The following is an 18,898-nucleotide window of genomic DNA, read 5'->3' as shown; positions in this document are numbered from 1 at the left end:
AGCCGAGACTCACGCAGCCGCCACAGCAGCCACAAGACAGTCCATGGCAGCACCATGCGTGGCAGCCGTCGGAGAGCCGCCGGCGGTGGGCGGGCCAGACCAGACCAGGCCGAGCTGGTTGGAACCGGCGACGCGGTCGGTGGCCCAGATGGAGTCGGCGTTTTGCAGCACATAGGCCTTGAGGGCGCGCGCGGTGCTTTTGTCGAGGGTGCGCTCCTGCTGGAGGTAGTGGAGGTTGCGCAAGAAGACGCCCTTGAATGTGGGCCCATCGCCGCCACACGATCCGCCATTGGCCTCGCAGGACTCGTGCAAAATGCCCCCCGTGGACAGAGCATTGATGGCCGCGTTGGCAATGGCGGCCGCGGCCGGGATCAGTGTCGGGTCGCCGTTGGCGTGGAACAGCTCGACCAGCCCGCCCAGCACGACGCCCTGGTTGTAGGACCAGGCCGTCTGGCCGTTGTTGACGCAGCTGCCGTCTGGCTGGATGGTTAGCCCGTCGTTGATGGTGCCCTGGCTGTTGATCATGCCGCTGCCCTTGAACCACGCCCACTGGGCAACGGCGGTGGCCAGGTACGACGCGCGGTCCGCAGCAGACGTGGCACGGTTGGCGAGCGAGGCGGCGACAGCCAGGTACAGCTCGTTGGCAATGGCGTTCTTGTACGAGCGGTCCTTGCTCCACCAGATGCCGCCGCCACACGAGGCCGGCTGCGCGCCCGTCTTCATGTCGGCAAAGATGGACTCGGCCATGCCGAGGTACGCGGCCGTTCCGGTGACGTCAAACGCGCGGATCCACGCCAGCGCCCACCAGCCCTCATCGTCGTAAAAGTCGTTGATGAAGCCGGCAAAGCCGTCACGCGCGGCGAGTTTGACGGGCTCGCCACGGTCCCCAATGACAAACGTCGGCCCGGAGGCCGTCTTGGCGGAGGCCGTCTTGGTGTAGGTCGACGTCACGAGGCCGGCGGCATTCACGACCTTGACGGCCGTCTGTCCGACCTTCTGCGCATTGGTAAACGTGTTGGCAAACACGCCTTCCAGCTCGGCCTTTTCCGAATCCGAGGCCGCGCCGTCCAGGGCAAAGTCGGCCAGCGTCGTCAGCAGGTTTGCGCTGTTCCACCAGCCCGTCGAGTTCCAGAGTCCGTCAGCATCGTCGTACCACTGGTGTTGCAGCGTGTTGACAGCCGACGCCGTATTGGCTGCGTACTGGGCCTTGTCCGCGGCGCGGGACGCAAAGGGATGCGTTGACATAAAGACGAGGGCGCGGGTGGCAAGGCTGCCGGCGCCGGAGAGGTGGACCATGGCGATGGTAGGAAGGCCGAAGAGGCCGAAGAGCGGGCGGGTTAAGGTGACGACAAAAGCGAGATATGAGGTTATTGATGTCGTCAGGTGAGAGACGGCGATACCAGCACCGGAAGAGGAAGGCGTCGAGGGCGAAGAAGGTTGGGGAGGGGAGGAGATACAAAGGGGAAGGAGCAAGGAGCAGTGATGGTGCAGAAAGGGAAAGAACACAACAATGGTAAAAATGGAAAGAGCTACTGCCAGAGCAGCACGAATCGGAGAACGAAAAGGTGATGAGCGTGAAGAAGAAAAAGAAGAGAATGGGGGTGAAAGCAAAGGCGGTATCAACTGAGGCTGGCACCACGATACAGGTAGCACAGCAACATTGTAGACAGAGCCTCTTCCGGCAGCGAAGCCCGAGCCATTGCTATATATACAAATACCAGTGTCCGTCTGAAGAGAGGGAGACAAGGACGAGAGCTGCTTGGACGGGGCCCGTGACGATCTGTTCTGGTCTCCTTCTCCACCGCCAACAGGCTGTTTGTCCTCCTCGTCGCCTTGCATCGCTGCCGTGCCCACTTGGGTGGGTTTGGAAACAACCTCCGCTGTGCACGATAAGAAAAAGGATGAAGTCGGCCTCGTGGCGGCAGGCTCCTGGCCAGAGTACATCTCAAAGCAAGCTTATTTTCTTCTGCTTCTTTTATGTTTATTGGTTATGTGTTGTCCCAACGTACACGACGTCTACTCCGTACTCAGTAAAATGCTCCGCGCCAGGGGTCCCTTGATGGCCGAGATGAGCCACTTTGCCAGGGGAAGGGGGGGGGTGGGAAAATGCAATGCGCCAACCAGTGAACGAGGTGGGTGCGGCGGCGTGTCACTGTCGTGCAAGACGAGTAACAGTGGGAGAGAGGGAGAGAGAGATCAAAGAACACTGAGACAAAGACAACGACCTTAAACAGTGGGAGTATGCGGGTCTTCGGTCGTCGATATGAGGGTTCCGGGAGGACCCTCTATTCGCATAGATGTTGTGAACAGGACAATGCCAGTGTGACGTGGTGTAGTTAATAACTGGAATGTGCCGGGCACAGAATGGCGGGCCAGCAGTGCGCTGTTGCGCATTCCCAAAGCAGAGAGCTCGGGCGGGATGTGGCCAGGCCAGGGCCTAGCCGCAGCGGAAGGTTGGGCCCCGCTTTAGCATGTTGGGTACCCGAGAGCAAAGGGGCTTGCGCTATCCACTGTCGCCAACTCAGCCCATGTATCAAAATACCCCAAAGGGCGGTCGACACCTGTGATAGGCCCAACCAAATGTTTCAGGTCAAAGATTGGCGCCCTAGGGTCCATCTGGACTCGTCCAAGTCAGCTCCTGAATAGCCCCATAACAACAGCTCTGGAAGGACTGGATAACGGTCTCATCAATAAACGTCCCGTTTCAAACCAGAAAACAACCACAAAAGACGACAAGCAGAAAAAAATAGCTTCCCATGACGAGCGAGACCAACGCAAGGTCGTATCCATGACCAAGGCAAGGTCAAAAGATGATCAAATATTCCCGATGATGACTGTCGATCAGCGATCGCCAGGGAGTGATGATAACAAAATAGGAAATACCGAGACTCGAAAAACCAGTGAGGAACACGCCGTGAGGGAGAAGCAAGGAGGAAATCACAAGGTAGGGAATAATTGACGAAAACAAGAAATCTGCAAGAACTGCCAATGTCTTTGAAAGATAGAGATTTGTTATCACAAGACCTCGAGCCAACCATCACGGGGCGATTCTCGTGAATATGAATCACAGCACAACATCTTTCCTCTCCTGTTGTGGAATATGAAAAAGAAGGGCGAAACCTCGTCGAGACGGACAAGGCGGTTAAAAAAACAGAGACAAGCAAAACGCCCGACTACGAAGCACGCACAGGCGGGACGAGACGACAGGAGAAACAAAAGAAATAAACAAAAAAAGCATGTGCGCAAGATGCAGCGCAGACAAGTGGCACCACAAAAAATGCACGTGCAAAGATCGTCCAAAATGTTTTACTGAGAAATACGTTTGTAGTCAAGAACATGGGCACTCACACTCGAAACATGAAACAAAAACGGCCAGCGGCAAACCAGCGGGCGTGCCGCCTGTTAGCCCCCTTGTCACCAGCCTCACCCTGGCTCGGCCGATTTGAAACAAACATTGCTGACGGTGGCCATTGACGACAAAGCAACAACAGCAACAACAGCACCAACAGCTTGTCTCCGATGCTACTTCTTTTATTTAGTCCCTCAAATTTCGTCCCCTCGCAAGTGACAATAAAGGAACGATTATCACACAACCTAGGCCAGCAGTCGCTCAGGAAGAAAATGCGGAGATGATGTGCAAAGGACAGCGGGATAAGGCGTTGCAATATATCCAAAACATAGAGTCCCTCGACGAACGGACAGGCAATAGTACCGTGTCAAGTGCTCTCCAAGCCGTTGGCAAAAGTATTGCGTCCTGTCGATTCCGTCCTACAGAGGCGGCTGCCAACATTACTTTACAGCGGGGTGGTCCTTCCCGGTGCTTCTTGCTCTCAATCTTACGAGGTCATTTGCTGGTATTAATATCTGCCCCAATGCAGCTGAGCGACGTCCGTTGTGTGTTTATATTGACGACACAATCAACGCCTACAACATCATGTGAGAAGTTGTCAATGGGCTCTTTCGGTCTTTCGGTTGGGCTGAAGAGGTTTGATTGAATACAAACTGAAAACGTCAATAGCTAAAGCAATGCGCGACTCGCGATATGAGAACAAAACATATGAAAACACCAATCTACACCAATCTTGACAATGTAACAACTTGAACAGAAAACAGGCCTCCAGGGTATCGGTGATGATGTGACAGAAGGAAGAAAAGAAAAAGAAGGAAAAAGGAAAAAGTAGCACAGAAAAGAAAAATAGGTACAAACGATTGTCCTTTTCCCGGTATGCTCGTACTCTTGTTTGGTACAGCCACACAATCTCAAAATAGATCAACACACACTGTCGTCAGCACCGCGTGAAGCTGACAACCCCTCTCACGCCTCTGCCATCAACTGCTCGCCCTCGTCCAGCAGGTCCGTCACCTTCTTGAGGTCCCGTACCAGGCTCTCGCCAAGGCCAACCAGTAGCAGCTTCTCTGCATTCGCCGGCAGGCCCAGGTACGTCGGTGGCTCGCGCTCTGGCAGCTTCTGGATCCATGCCATGCAGTCCGGCAGCGACGTGCCTGCCGGCACCACAAGGCCAGACGATTTGGACTCGGCGTCCTCCTCCACCAGCTTGTGACCAATGTCGTAGGCAGCAGGTGTCAGAATGCCGTCCACCAGTTGCTGCAGCCGCTGGAAGTCGCCTTCGTCGTCAATCTTGCCGCCGTACGTCTCCCGCACCAGGTACCGGATCATGTCCCACGGAATGTTCTGAGGTGCAATGTTGGACCGGTTGCCTGCCACCGTCTCCAGCCACGTGTCGACCACAAACGCTGAGCATTCGTACTGCGAAACCGTTAGTAAACAGGAGCTCATAAAATGTACAAAGGGTAAACGGATCAAGAAAGGGGAACGTACATCACTGTCATTGAACTCCCAGAAGCCCTTCCAGCCCAGGTTAGGCGCGTAGCGTAGACGCTCTTGCACAACAGCATGCAGGAACGACAGCAGGAGGTACAGCCGCGTGCGCTCCACAGGTGGGCGGCTGGACCGTGTCGCCAACGACGACATCGAGTCCTTCATGTTGGCCCGCACACCCGCCGGCTGCTCGTACATCAACACACGCGAAGCCCGCAGCAAATTGACCGGGATCTTGGGGCTCGACTCCATCGACAGGAAAAGGCGGAAGTCCGCATGCGGGTTGAGCGACTCCATGCGCTTCTCCAGCGACTGCAGCCACGTTGGCGCCAGGTGGACGTTCTTGACTAGCACCCACGAGCCCATTTGTGCCGCGTTGCTGACTGCCTTGTCTGCGCTCGCAAGGCCCTCGGCAGAGCCCATGGCAATGTTCGTGCACCGCACGTTCATGCGCTCCACCAGGTTGTCGACCTTGTACGATGCATCGAAACCGGGGCTCGATACCAGCGCAATCGGACGCGTCGCCGACACCTGCGTCACTGTGCCCTCGAGGTCCTCAACAATGTCAAAGAGATCGTCGCCGAACACAAGCGTCACAAACTTCTCGGCCGCCGGCACGAACCGGTCCAGACGGAAGAGTTTGACCATCAGCAGCGAGAGCAGCGCATTGTTGTACGCCGCACTGTTATTGGCTGCCTCGGCTTCGGCTGCCGTCGTTGGCGGCTTCTCGTCGTTGTTGCCTACGTCGCCTTGCAGGATGGACGGAGGCACAACCGTCTCGGCGAGCTCCTCGCTCAGGAAACGCGACCACTCCACCTCCGACACGTTGTCAATTTTGTCCTTGAGTGCTGGCAGGCGGCGTGCGATTGCCATTGCCCCTTCGCGGCCGCTGTTGTTGTCAGTTGCGGAAGCGTCACGGCCCTGCACGCGCTCATCGAGCAGCACATCGATCAGGCCCTTGTCCATCTTGTACGGAGCCGCCTGCACGAGGAGCATGGCCAACGTGATGCGGTCTTTTTGCAACACGCCAAGCGCCGTACGCTTGAAAGTCGTGGCAAATAGGTCCCGCACAATAGTGTCGCGGCGCACATTGTAGTCGGTCTCACCCGTCAGATGTGGGTTGTTGTGCAGCACCGAGTGGAAGATGTCCAGGAAGTATTGTAGCGAGAACTGGTAGAAGTGGTTGAGATAGTGCAGCTGCTCGAGCACAGCAAACACCGCACTACATGCCCGCGCAATAATCGCGTATTGCAGCGTAATCTGCTCGACCTCAGCCATCACACCCTCCGTGCTATTCATCTTGGCAGAAATCTCTGCAGCCTCCGTTTTCAGCGTCTCCAATGTCTCGATGACGTTGTCATCGTCTAGTATGTTGCCCCGCGACTCATTGAGCGCCTGCAGCAGACGCTTCTCCAGCTGCCGCAGGTGCACCTTGAACTCGCCCTGCAGCTTGATCAGGTTTGAACGGCGCTCGTCCACGTCCGGCCGCTCCGACTTAAGAACGTCATTGAGCGACTGCGTCTGCAAGCTGCCTTGAGTCACCGTAAAGTTGACAAAGGTGGTGCGGCTGCAAATGTCGGGAGCAAACGTTGCCGAGGGATCGCGTGTAGACAGGTACAGCTTAAATGCTGGGGAGAAATCGATTTGCTGCTTGCCCAGCTGGATAAGCACACGGCCGCCCGTCTTCTGGTACTCCTTGTTGAGCACGTGGTTGAGAAGCGGGTCGAGGTGCTCGGCGTCCTGGATCAGAATCGGGTTACCGAAACGCAGCGAGCTCTCGAGCTGCTTGGCAAACGAGTCGTCGAGGAAGCTCGTAACAGTGAGGCGGCGGTCCTTGCACTCGCGCTGGAGGAATTCAGTCACGCGGCCCGATGGGTCGATTATGAGCGGGTAGCGGTTGAAGCGCTTCAGGATGATGGCATTCTCCGTACACAGGTCGTCCACAGGCAGCATGTTTTCTTGCCAACCAAGGCGCTCGTCCGCCGTCGAAAGATATTCCGTGACGGGGTTGTGCTGCTTGGTGTTGATGCCCGACAACTGTAGCTGGTGCAGCCAGTCATCCATCATTGACTTGCGGAACGTCTGGTCGTACAGACCGCTGTAGGCAAGGAATGCTGCGGCGACCAGAACGTCGCCCACAAGTGTGCCAATCTGAGTCTCGAACGACCGGCTGCCCTCCTCCCAGCGCACACGCTCCGATGACAGGCTGTCCAGCAGCCGCACGCTGCGGTCCACCTTGAACTGGACACGCGTCATCTCGGCCTTGATCGCTTGTGTTTCGCTGATAAGGGCGGCGTACTCGGTCTTGTAGGTGGCAATGCTGGCCTCGAGCGTCTCAATTGTGTTCTCGACGGCCTTAGCCTGTGCCTTGGTCTGCAGGGCCTGGTCCTCGAGCTGTGTCACTTCATCGCGCAGGGGGCCAACACGATCCAGGATCTCGGCGTAGTTGACTTGTGCCTCGACCCACTGCACAAGAGGACCACAGGCCTTGCTGGCGCGGTTGACCTTCTCAAACGTGAACTCCGGGTTTGACAGGAATTCGTTGCGCATCTTGAGACGCAGCGAACGGGTCATCATCTTCTCGTTGTTGAAGTTAATGATGCTGGCGATGAAGTCGTCGCGACGCACGACACCCTGAATGGCTCTCCAGTCACCTACGACCTTGTGGCCAAGCAAAGTGCAGACAGAATCCAATGTCAGACGCACACCCTGGGGCGGCGAGGTCATGGAGCGCACTTCCGTCAGCTGCTGCCGCTTGATGTTGCTGACGCTCGCCTTGGCTGCCTCGACAGCGGGCTCGGCGCGGGCCAAGTCTTCAAGCACGATCTTCTTACGGGAAGCAACTTCGGCTTCTTGAATCTCGAGAGCCGCCTGGATCTCAAGCGACGTGCTCTTGCGCTGTTCGGCTTCGCGCTGGTCCGCGACCATGCGCTGCAGCTTCTCATTGGCCTCGGCATCCTTCTTCTCGAGCTGGGCCTTCTTGTCCGCGAGGCTGACCCGCAGATCGCGCACCTTGTCGACAGTGTCACGGAGCTTCTCAAGACCAACATTCAAGTGCCGTTGCTGCTCCTCGAGGTCCTCGCGCTTTTCGTTATAGAGCTTGACGTACTGCGCCACAAAGTCCAGGAAGTGGCGGGGGGTCAGGAACGTGACCTTGCCTTGCTGTTTCAGAAGCCTGGCATTGAAGCGTTGTAGCGAGTAGTGGATGTATACCATAGCATTGATAACGGCCGAGCGGTGCGAGGCCGGCAGGGTGAGGCCACGGTATGCGACTGGGATAGTGTCGGGTGCCTCAAAGTTGGGCCGGTCAAGATCGACAGACTGCGTGAGTTCGTGGCCCACCTGGTACAGAGCCTGGTCAGACCAGTCACCAAACCAGTTGAGTACGCAACGGTTGAAGAGGGCAGGACTCGTGGCTGCCTTGGACGACAAGCCGTCCTCGGGCGGATTCATTGTAAAGACGACATGCAGGTTCTTGACAATTTGACTCGTGAACCACTTGTACAGCTCTTCCTGCGAGTCCAGATGCAGGCCCTGGCGCTGAGCACCTTCCTTGCAGGCCGTCATGAGCGCTGCCAGGTCGTCACCCTCAAAGAGACCAGGGACCTCAGCGTTGGCCAGCAGCGTGTTCATGCGCTCGAGGAAACCAGAGTCGAGCACGTTGGCCTCGTCCATGATGAAGCAGATCTTCTCGCCCTTGCAACCGGAGCGGCGTAGGACTTCACGTAAGTCCTCGTCAAAGTCCTCGGACGAGTACTTGCCATGGACCTTGATTTGGAACACCTTGAGGCCGTTCATCCACGCAACGAAACGGGAGAGCGTCGTCTTACCACTGCCACTGACACCGATGAGGATCAAGTGACCCTGAGGCTGACGGAACACACGATCAATGCGCAGAACGTGCTCCAGCACATCGTTGAACAGGATCAGCGGTACGTCCACTTCTTCCTCGCAGAACGTCCGGAGGCGCGCTTTGACGAAATCGCGCAGCTGCTCACGGTCAACGGGGACGTAGTTCTTGGACAGCCAGTTGGAAAACAGGATTGGTCCGCCAAGAGCCTTCTCTTCGTCAATGTTGGGGAAGAGCTCCGTAGCAATGCGACGCACCGCGTCATCGGTCCAGCGACGCTCCTCTTCGGCCACAAGACGGTCTTGGAAGAGACGAAGAGCCTCATGTGCCCAGATACGAATGAGACCCTCAACAGGAAGCGACTCCAGGGGCCGAATGGCCTCGTACACACCGCGCACCCACCGTGTCAACTCACGGGGACTGTAGACGTAGTGCGGCTGGATCTGCGGCGTAAAGCGGCGTTGCGACTCCAGGTAGAATTTGACCATGGCCTGGGTCAGTGGCTCTGCATAGCCACGTAGTGAGGGGATGATCTTGAGAACCGCGGCATTGAAAGTACCATAAATCTGGTGCAGCGACTGCTCACCGGGGTAATCGACCATGATGAGAGGTGCGTGACGAAGGAAGCGAGGACCCAGAGGCGTACGGCCGGCGTCGGTGGGCGGGTTACAGGCACCGACGAACTGGATGCGGTCAAGCGTAACCCACGCCTTGTCCGACGTGCGCCAAAAACCGTTGTGCTCCACCAGCTGGCGCAAGAACGAAATAGCGCGCTGAGTGCCATACTTGTCGGGAGCGGGCAGGTTGATCTCGTCGCAGAAGACAACGAGCCAGCGGCCGATCTGGGTAGGCGACAACATGACTCCGTTGAGAGTCTTCTTGTACTCGCAGTACTGCTCAAAGCTCTTGATAAGAAGGTCGGGTGTCGTCGCGCTCGAGAAGTTGAGACCGACAACTTCCATGTTGGGCAGCTTGCGCAGGGCACTGAAAAGCGTCATCGTCTTACCAGAACCGGGAGGACCGCAAAGGAGCAGCGGCTTATGCTCGGCGAGCCACGAGTACAGAACATCCTCGTGGCGCACAGTGTCAAGGGTGGGAATGACGACATCCGTCTGGGTAACGGAATGCGTGTTGACCTCGATCGTCGGCACCTGGTTCTGCCAGGCGGTCCACTCTGCACGCGGGAGGGACACGTCGAAGTCGATAAGCGAGGAACCGCCGGAACCACTGTCAAGCGGGGGCGAACCAAAGCTGGCAAGGCCGACGATGCTGTCGCCAAACGCCTTGCGGTCGTCCAGCGGGCAATCACCCGTGAGCGCCCACACGAGCGCAAGGAGAAGCTTTTTGGAAATATAGGCCTCAACTTGCTCGGCCTCAAGCGGGAAGTCGGAGTGCTGAGAATTGTACTCGATGACATTGCGAACGGCCTTGTTAAGCAACGAGAAGAGAGTAGTAAGGACGCGGGCGATTGTGAACTCCATGATGTGCCGGTAGGTCTGGGTATCGGCAAGACGAAGGGCCTGGAGAATGAAGTCGTCGCCGGTCAGGTAAGTCTTGAGCAGCTCGGCGGCATGGGTCTGGACGGCCAGAGCCTTGGCGGCGCTCTGGCCCGTGGCAACAGCATCCTCGTCGAAGTCTTCAAATGCAACCGTGGCAAGCGTTCCAAGATAGTTCGATACCATCATGCTCGGCGTAACAGTGTCCTCGCTGAACCAAACCATGCCACAACGCGAAACGGTGGCCAGAGTGGCGTACTTCAGGTTTTCAACTTCGAACATGATGCGAACGTTGGGCGGAAGGTTGAGACGCTCACCGTTAGGCAGGGTTAACAGTTTGTTATCGTCTAGGACACTGTTCAAGTTCTCAACCCACTCAGGGTCGACGTCACCATCGAACACAATCCAGTGGCGCTTGGAGTCCTCGCCACGCAGGTTGTCAACAATCTTGCGCAGGATACTGGTGAACAGACCGTCGGTCCACTCGCGTGTCGTCGAGTCCAGGTTGCCATACAGGGCTTCCTTGGACATGACCTTGGAGTCGATGACATGCGAAACGCCCTCGACCTTCTCGACCTGCTGCATAGCGTCGAGGAGCAGTCGCCATGCGGCCGACTTACCAGATCCGGAGCTACCAACCATCATAACACCATGATGGATGCCTTGGATTTGGTAGAGCTGCAGCACCTTCGTCAACCAAGTATCGTTGACCACAAGCTGGCGCTCGTCGGCGAGGCGGCGAATGGCGGCCTCGAGCGCCTCGAGGTTGGCCGGGACGTAGCGCACACCTGGGAAGCAGGCAGTCTCAATGCCAGCCAAGATCTCAACGTCGGACTTGATGAGCTTCGGCGCAATCGTCTCGCGGATGCTCTGGACGATGATCTCAGGCTCAACGACCTCGCCGCTATCCTCTACCGACAGGACGCCGTCGCCTCCCTCGGTGAGACGTGCCCGCTTCAGGCCACCTGAGCTAACAAGGACACTCTTGAGCGCACGCAGACCGAAATCGTAATGAGCTTGCTTGGACAGCTTCGCCGCACACTGGTCGAAAAACGGTACGGTCTGCTTGGAGAGGACCTTGGCTTGGTTGAAGCCCTGCGAGTACAGCATGACTTCGGCAATAAGCTCCTTGTCTGGCTTAGACATGGCGACGCTGCGGAAAAGCTTCTTGAGGTTGTCCGGCAAGTTGGACCGGCCAGCATACCCGGGGTTCATGGTTATGAAGATACCCGTGCTGGCATTAACGTGCAGCTGGCGGCCCACAAGCTCAATCTGTGCCTTGTCGTCCTCGGCACCTTGCTTCAGACCCAGCTGGATGTTCTGGATCTGCTGCGACACGGCTGACAGAATGCGCTCCTCCAAACGGTTGAACTCGTCGAAACAACCCCATGCGCCAACCTGGCAAATACCCAGGAAGATACGGCCCATGGCCTGGAAGTCGAATGTGTCGTCACAGCAGAAAACAAGAGTGAAGCGACCCAGCTCGACACCAAGAGCCTTGACAGATTCCGTCTTGCCCGTACCAGCAGGACCGTAAGGAGAGCCACCGAGGCGCTGGCATAGGGCCTGCGTGAGAGTCAGGAAACAGCGGTCCGTCAAGGGCGTGCGGACGAGGCGGTCGGGCACGCCGAGGTACTCGAAGCCGTACTGTAGAGAAGCGTTGGCCATCTTGATGCTGAGGCGCTGCTGGGCATCACCTTCAGCGGCATAAACGTAACGCATCTGAAGCAGCCACATGTAGTGAGTGGGGGAGTTGGCATTGAGCTTCATGAGCTTCTCGATGATGTCGCGCTGGTGGACACATTCTGTGATGAGCTGTTCGCACTTCTTGCGCATCAGGACGTGTAGGTCGCCCAGAACAGTGGAAGCGAGGAGGCGTAGGACCTCGACCTCGCGCTCAAAGAGATCCTTGAGGCCACTGCCACCCTCAGAAAGGGCCTTGTCGACAACCGTGGTCCAGACAACCTGGGTGGCCAGCACCACGATCTGGCTGGGGAATGTCTCCATAAACTCGGCAAGCGCCGCTTTATCGATGCCGTTCTCGGCCGTGAATATCGGAGTATAAACGGCGACTGCCTCGGCCAGCAGCTCTGCGAGCGTGGCCTTCATGCCGCCCTCGAGCAGAGCAAGCCAGTCGTTAATGCGCGGCGTTTTGATGAGAGAAATATCGCGCTTGAGCCGGATGATCTCGCCCTCCTTGGAGGTGAAGCCCGTAATGACTGTTTCGTCCTCCATGGTGAGGCCTGACAGACCAGCAAACATTTTCTTGAAGTGTTTGGCAATGCGCATAGTGTCGTTGCTGTTACCGATCATCTCCAGGAGGTCCTCGTCACCAACAAAATAGAAGCGAGGGAAGGAAACACGCTCCTTCTCAAGATACTCGCCAAGGGCCTTCTGGATCTTGTTGAGCAGCTCGGCGAGACGCTCCAGCGACTTCTGAACATTGGGGATGTTGAGGACATCAAGAACGTAGGGCTGTTTATAGACCTTTTTCATGACGGCAGAGAACTCACTGTTGATGTTCTGGAAACGGGATGACTCAATGGGCAGCAGGTGCTTGATGTCAGCGTTGCCTGTGAAGACACCCTCGAGGTACACCCACTGGCGCTGGACATCGATCCAGACATCGAACAAGACGTGGACACGGTTCAGCTTGTCCTCCCATGACGAAGCCTCTTCCTCAAACTCCTTGTAGTACGGAGAGTGCTTCATAGCCTGCAGAGAGTTAAGGTTCTCGCTGCACTTGGCGAAGAGGTCGTCCCAGCCACGGATCAGGCGGCACTTGTTCTGGTAGTTGACCAGCTCCAAGTTGTAGCTGGTCCACGTCTCGCGCACCTGCTTCAGGAACTCCTCAAGAGCCATCTCGCCTTGCGCTTGGGCGATAATGTCCTTGATGATGGCTTCCGTAGCCACAAGATTGAGATCCCACACGTCGCCCAAGGTCATCGACACAGGAGAGTAGCGCTTGCCCGGCTTGATTTGTTTGTAGATCTTGGTCCAGTGGCGGTCGCGAACAGCCTCGGACTTCAGGTCGCTCAGCAGAGGGTTGACGCGCACGTACGTCTTGAGAATGTTCTGGATGTGCTCAAAGGCGGCGTACTGGCGCATCCGGCTGGGCATGTCACGGGTCATCTTGATGAGGTTATCCATAGCAGTGCGAACCTTGCGAGGCTGGACACTGTTCCACAGCATCTCGCGCTGCTCGTTGAGGTTTTTCCAGATGAGGGAGAGCGAGGCCCAGACAGACTTGAAGTCGTGAACCTCCTCAAGAATGCCTGCAAGAGATGTCTCGGCAGTTGGTGGCAGGTCAAGTGCCTCTTTGGCCTTGGCCACCATGGCCGCTTCCTCCTGGAAAGCGGTAATGCGGCTTTCAAAGGCAGCAAGAGTGGCCGTCGCAATATCGGGTGCAATGGTGCCAGAAACGGGTTTCTCTTCGTTCCACTGCACGGCAATCTCGGCAATCTTGTCGACCACGATCTTATCCTCAGCAATAATTTTGGCGCGGAGAGCATCCGTCTGATCCTGGACGATCTTGTCTTTGCGGCTGAGCAGCTCATTAAGGGAGTTCCACTCGTGGTCAACCTGTTGGGCATGGAGCCAGTCGTTGGGGAACTGGTAGCGCTGGCGCACCAAAGTCGACTCGCCCTGGCGGAAGGTCTCAATCTCTGGAGCCCAGAGTTTCACGTGGCGCTTGCACGACTGCACAATGGTAATAAATTGGACAGCATGTGCAGTCGAGTTGACCTCAAGGCTCAGGGTCTCCAAATCGGTACGAGCCTTCCCGATCTCGGCATAAACCTCTCGCATGCGGTTACCGAGGCGGCCGGCGAACTTGAGCAGGATGTCGTGCTGCCACTGGTCATACTTGGCATTGACCTTGGTTTGGACCTGGTCGTAGTCGATGGTGATATGACCAAACGAGCGGCTGACCTCGGTGGTGTCAAACGTCTGGCGGGTCTTGCGAATCTCCTGCAAAAGCTGAAGCCAGCGAGCCAGGCGGTCACCGAGCAGGTCGTAGACTTTCTCGGATTGAAGATCCCAAAGAGACTGGAAACGAAGCCATTCGTCAACGTAACCGCTAATGGCCTGGAGCTTGGTCTCGATCGATGTCTGAACGCGTAGGAGCATAGGCGTGCAGTCAGCTGGCAGGTCGTTAAAGCGGGTGTCTTCCACCACGGTCGTGCCCAGACGCATCTCATAGCTGGTGGCCTTGATCTTGCGCAGGTTGCAAACAACACCGAGCCAGTCTTGCAAGCGCAGATACCAGCTGGCACGGGCAAATTCCAATGGCGGGTCCAGGTAAATGAGCTGATTGCGCATGGTAATCTCGTGCACAAGCTGCTTCATCGTGGGAGTATCGTCTGGCGTCGTCGCGGCGGCGGAAGCGTCGTTGGCGGCAATCTGCTTCCGGCGAGTAGACGTTGTGTTGGCAGACGCGTTACTTAAACCAATAGTACCGAAGGAAGACTTAGTTTGCTTATTGCCATCGGCCGAGACATCATCCTCAAATGCCTCAATCCAAGCCTGGATGGCACGCTGCAAGCGAGTCAGGAGCGTTGCCTTGATCTGCCGGTTCATGCCCTCGACCCAATACGCAAGGTTAGCATACTGCTGCAAGTTTAGCTGATCAACAGCCTCTTGGATGGAACGCAAGCGCGACTCGAAAGCTGCAGCCTCGTAGGGGCAGGTAGCCAGCTCGCGCATGGATTTCTGAATCGTAGCGCGGTAGGTAGCCAGGGTGGCGGTCTTGGTCTGCAGCAGTGACACTGCTGCCGCAATCTCACGCACAAACAAAACGTGACGGCTCTCGCCACCCTTGAGACGATCCATCGCACCGCCGGCACCGCCACCAATGCTGCCGTTAGACATATGTGATGGTAGGCCGCGCAGGTGGACCTCGTAGCTGTTGACAAAGGACTCCCAGCGGAGAGGTACGCCTTTGGCAATCAAGGCATAAACGTCGTTGCGGTGGCCGTTGAGCAACATGGATACCTCGGGCATTTCGTTGATCGTGCGCAGGGTCTGAGCAAAGGTGCGAACGCTCTCCATGAGACTGACAGCGTAGGGGTAGACACGCTTGGCGTCCTTCGCAACGCTGTTGACGGCATGGGGCACGGAGCAGTTGAGCCAGATGAGGTTGCGCGTCTCTTTGAAAAGGGCAATAACCTGAGGATCAAAGTTGACGGCAAGCTCCAGGGTGTTGCCAGCCGAGCGAACACGCTTGATGCTGAAAAGGCGGCCGGCAATAGACACTTCGCGGCGCATTGTATCGCGTGCCCAGGCCTCAAAGATGGGGGCCGTCTTCAGCTTCTTGCGGAACTGGATGCTCTCGTTCTGCAACTTCTGGCCTTCAGCGTGCAAGGCCCAGTCAGCGCCCAGGACATCCTCAACCTTCTTCATGTAGTTGTCCAGCTGCCGCTCGATCTGGCGGGCCCAGATGATAGCACCGGACACAGGAGGCAGATCATGCAGGGTAGCCATGGCGTGGGCCTCGGAGTGGCCGTACTGCTGCTTGAAACGCTCATGGAGGGCGGCAATGGCCTGCTTGACGTTGTCGATAAGCTGCGTCTGGTACTCGGCAATGGCACCCCGAATCTTAGGCCGCACGAATAGCGCGTTGAACTTGGAGAAGACGCGGAACATCTCATTCGCGTTCTTGGCCGTCGCCAGGCGATCACGCAGGCGGGCAATGATGGAGTTCTCGACGCGGGCGGTCCGCTCGTTGTAGGTATTTTCGGCCCGGACCCACTTGGTGGTTCCCTCAGGGGTGACATCCAGCAGATCGACGTTCCGCAGCGCCTCCCAGGCTTGCCGGACTTCCTCTACAGCATCGACATCGCTAGTCTCCTCGAAGCCAGACGGGCCGCCGAAGCCATTCGCAGCTACCACGGCACTGCCGTTAGAAGCAGCAGAAGTATCAGCGCCGTCGGCGTTAGACTCTTTAGTGCCGAGGACGGTCACAATTGTGCGCTGCAACTGCTCGTGATTCTCGCGGAAGTTCTGAATGTACTTGAGGCGTGCTTGCAGCTGGGCGTGACGCGGGTTTATTTTGATCGGAATAAACTTGTCGTTGCGGCGGCGGGTGACCTCACGAGCCACATTGGTGAATTCCTTGACAACGTCGTCCCAGGCGCGGAAGATGCCGTTTGCGGCGCTCATGACGCGGTTGAACTCGTTGTAATCGAGGTCGACCAGCTCGGTGCCAGGAAGCAGGCGGTGCATGGCGTCGTCGAGGTCGCCGGAGATGGACTCCACAAGCGCGAGAGCGCGGCGGATTGGGTAGGGGCAAATACGCAGCTTCTTGTTGAGGTGGCCAAAAATTTGCACAATCGAATCCTCGACCTTGGCCAGGGTAGTCGCCGAAAGAAGTTCGTCCAGGGGAAAGTCGCGCATCAGCTGGTTGTACTTTTGCACGCGCTCCATGGCCTCCTTCAGGCCCGTGTCGGCCACGAAACTGACGGTGGCCTGGAACCGCTTCGCATGCTTAAGGATGTCAAGCGTCAGGGAGACGCCATCACCACGAAGTTGCGTCTCGATGCGCTCCAGAGCAGACTCCATCGACAGCCAGTAGTTAATTTCCTGGTTTGCCGTCCCTGTCGAGGGATCCTGTGTCATTTTCGTAATCACCTGGATGGACTTGATCCACGTGTTGACTGTGGCCTGGAGGCTGTTGAGCATCGCGGTATCCTGGGTAACACCTTGAGGTAGCTGGTCGAAGAAGGGCCGCACACCTCGCGCAGCGGCGTCGTCCAGAGCCGTCTGCACGATGGGTGGGAAGGGAAGGACGACCTCCGGGATCTCGACATTCTGCTGCAGGTGGGCCAAACTAAGCTCGAGCTCGGTCCAGCGCTTCTTGGTGACAGGAACGCCTGTCTTGGCCTCGAGATCGGCACGCACGCGGCTGGTGCTGCTGGTACCATTAGCAGATGCGGCATTCACGGCCGGTTTTGTGCTCGCGTCGAAATAAGGAGCCAGCCCGTTATGCAGATACATCTGCAGGATCTCAAAGGGAGACGTGGACAGACCCTGCTCGCCGGCCGTAGCGGTCAGGTATGCCGGTCCAGGCAAGTTGAGCATCTGGACCTGGGACGTGATTGGGACATTGGGGTCGAGCGGTTGCGGTCGCTTGAGGAGTACGAGGAAGGCGACGGTCATGGAAATGGCCGACAGGTCGGCCGCCAGGGAAAAGACATGGGACGGGGCGCTCGGTTTCGGTGAGTTGTCATTTTCGTCTGCGTTGCCTAATCTTGACGGGGTCGCAGCCACCTGTGTTATTGCGGACGTGGGGAGCAGGTCTTTCTGGATGTAGAGGGAAACAACTTGAGGCTCGTGGGCAAACCGGGAGCAGCGCTGCACGGTGTCGGCGTAGCGGGACTTTGAGAGGAGGCTGCCAGGAGCTTCGAGCTCTTCGCGGGTGGCGCCGAGTGCGGCTTCGAGGACAGCGGCAATATGGTCAACCACACGGGCTGGGTCAACGTAGGACGATGGCGAGACACCAGCGCCCACCGCTGAACCCCCAGGCGTCAACGGTGACGTCGGTCCGCCCGCTGCAGAGCTGATGCCGTTAGCCACCACCGGCGATGGGACGACCACATCCATAGTGCCGGCTTGTTGGGGAACGTAGAGAGAGAAGAGGAGTTTGTCGGCCTTGGTCGATGTTCTATAGCTCGGAGCCGTTCTTCTATGTCTTCATCGGCGAAATGCGCATACTCGGACGGACTCGGAAAGGGGGTCGTCGGATTCGTGGGTATCTGAAGGATGTCGAGCAGGACAGCAAGAAGAGCTTGCCTTCGATTAAAACAAATAGTGGTTAAAGAGGAAACGGAGAAGAAAAGGCACGAGAAGAAAGAGTCGAGAACCGAAGGAGAGACGCAAAACGCAAAGAGCCAGTCGGAAAAGTCGAAAATGAAGAACGAAAACGCGTCTAAAGATCACGGGTATCTATCGTGAGGTATGCGTGTGCGCTGTAATGCGAGTGTACTGAGCTCGTTGTAGGTAAAGAATGGAGAGAAGAAAAAAAAGGCACGCAACGCCGTAAACCGTTGACTTGCCTATTGTATGTGGTTATGGAGAGAACAGAAGAGAAATGCGGTTCGCTTCGAGTCTCGCGATGAGGATTTTCCAGTTTCGAGCAGGTCCCCTGGCTGTGGCCAAAATAGGAGACACGCAAAAGGAAGCCACGCAGCTTTCTCCGTCCAAACGGAAGGAACGCGACGCTGGAACCAGCAAAGAGCAGGTGCATCCCGGCACGCAGTACGCAGCGCAATAGTGGAAATAGAGCACAAATGGGTACTTCGTACTCGAAATTACCATGGGCACCCCTCCCCTGGTCACGTCCATGTCAGGGGCCAGCAAAAATAATAAGGAAATAAGAGTGGTGCTCTCCAAAACGGGAGGGGCGTCCCACAACGCCGTGCAGAAGAACCAGTGAGAGGGAAAGAGGTGTGGGGCACGCGTCTGTGATTGGTGTCGCGCCTGCCTTGCTTTGGACGGAAAGAATAGGCAGGCGAGGCACGGCATTCATGCGACACGCACATGGCACCTTCCAAACAGAGTGGTACACAATCAAGGACGACGCACGGAGTACACCCGTAGCCAGAATGCGCATATAATGTCAGCTGCTTCCATGCGGTCGTCTTCCAGAATTCTGGCAGAAGTTCAACAACACGTCCAGATCCCACAATCCAACACCCGGCCGTTTGTTTGTTTCTA

The 18,898-nt window shown here is 57.0% G+C and overlaps 2 protein-coding genes across 2 annotated transcripts; both read right to left on the bottom strand.

Annotated features, from left to right (window-relative positions):
- Positions 1-9: 9 nt before the first annotated feature.
- Positions 10-1,296, bottom strand: SPSK_00539 (glucosyll hydrolase; the record flags this gene model as incomplete). Its single annotated transcript, XM_016727505.1, has 1 exon — positions 10-1,296. One exon carries the CDS (start codon positions 1,294-1,296, stop codon positions 10-12), a length of 1,287 nt encoding a protein of 428 aa, XP_016582801.1.
- A 3,019-nt stretch (positions 1,297-4,315) lies between these two features.
- SPSK_00366 (dynein heavy chain 1, cytosolic) lies at positions 4,316-17,785 on the bottom strand (the record flags this gene model as incomplete). The annotated part of the gene is made up of 1 exon (XM_016727335.1): positions 4,316-17,785. The coding sequence occupies one exon, from the start codon at positions 17,783-17,785 to the stop codon at positions 4,316-4,318; it is 13,470 nt and encodes a 4,489-aa protein (XP_016582800.1).
- Between the last annotated feature and the right edge of the window lie 1,113 nt (positions 17,786-18,898).

Source organism: Sporothrix schenckii (assembly GCF_000961545.1).
Source record: "Sporothrix schenckii 1099-18 chromosome Unknown Cont49, whole genome shotgun sequence".
Lineage (NCBI taxonomy): Eukaryota > Fungi > Ascomycota > Sordariomycetes > Ophiostomatales > Ophiostomataceae > Sporothrix > Sporothrix schenckii.
This window is presented reverse-complemented; position numbering and strand designations above follow the sequence as displayed.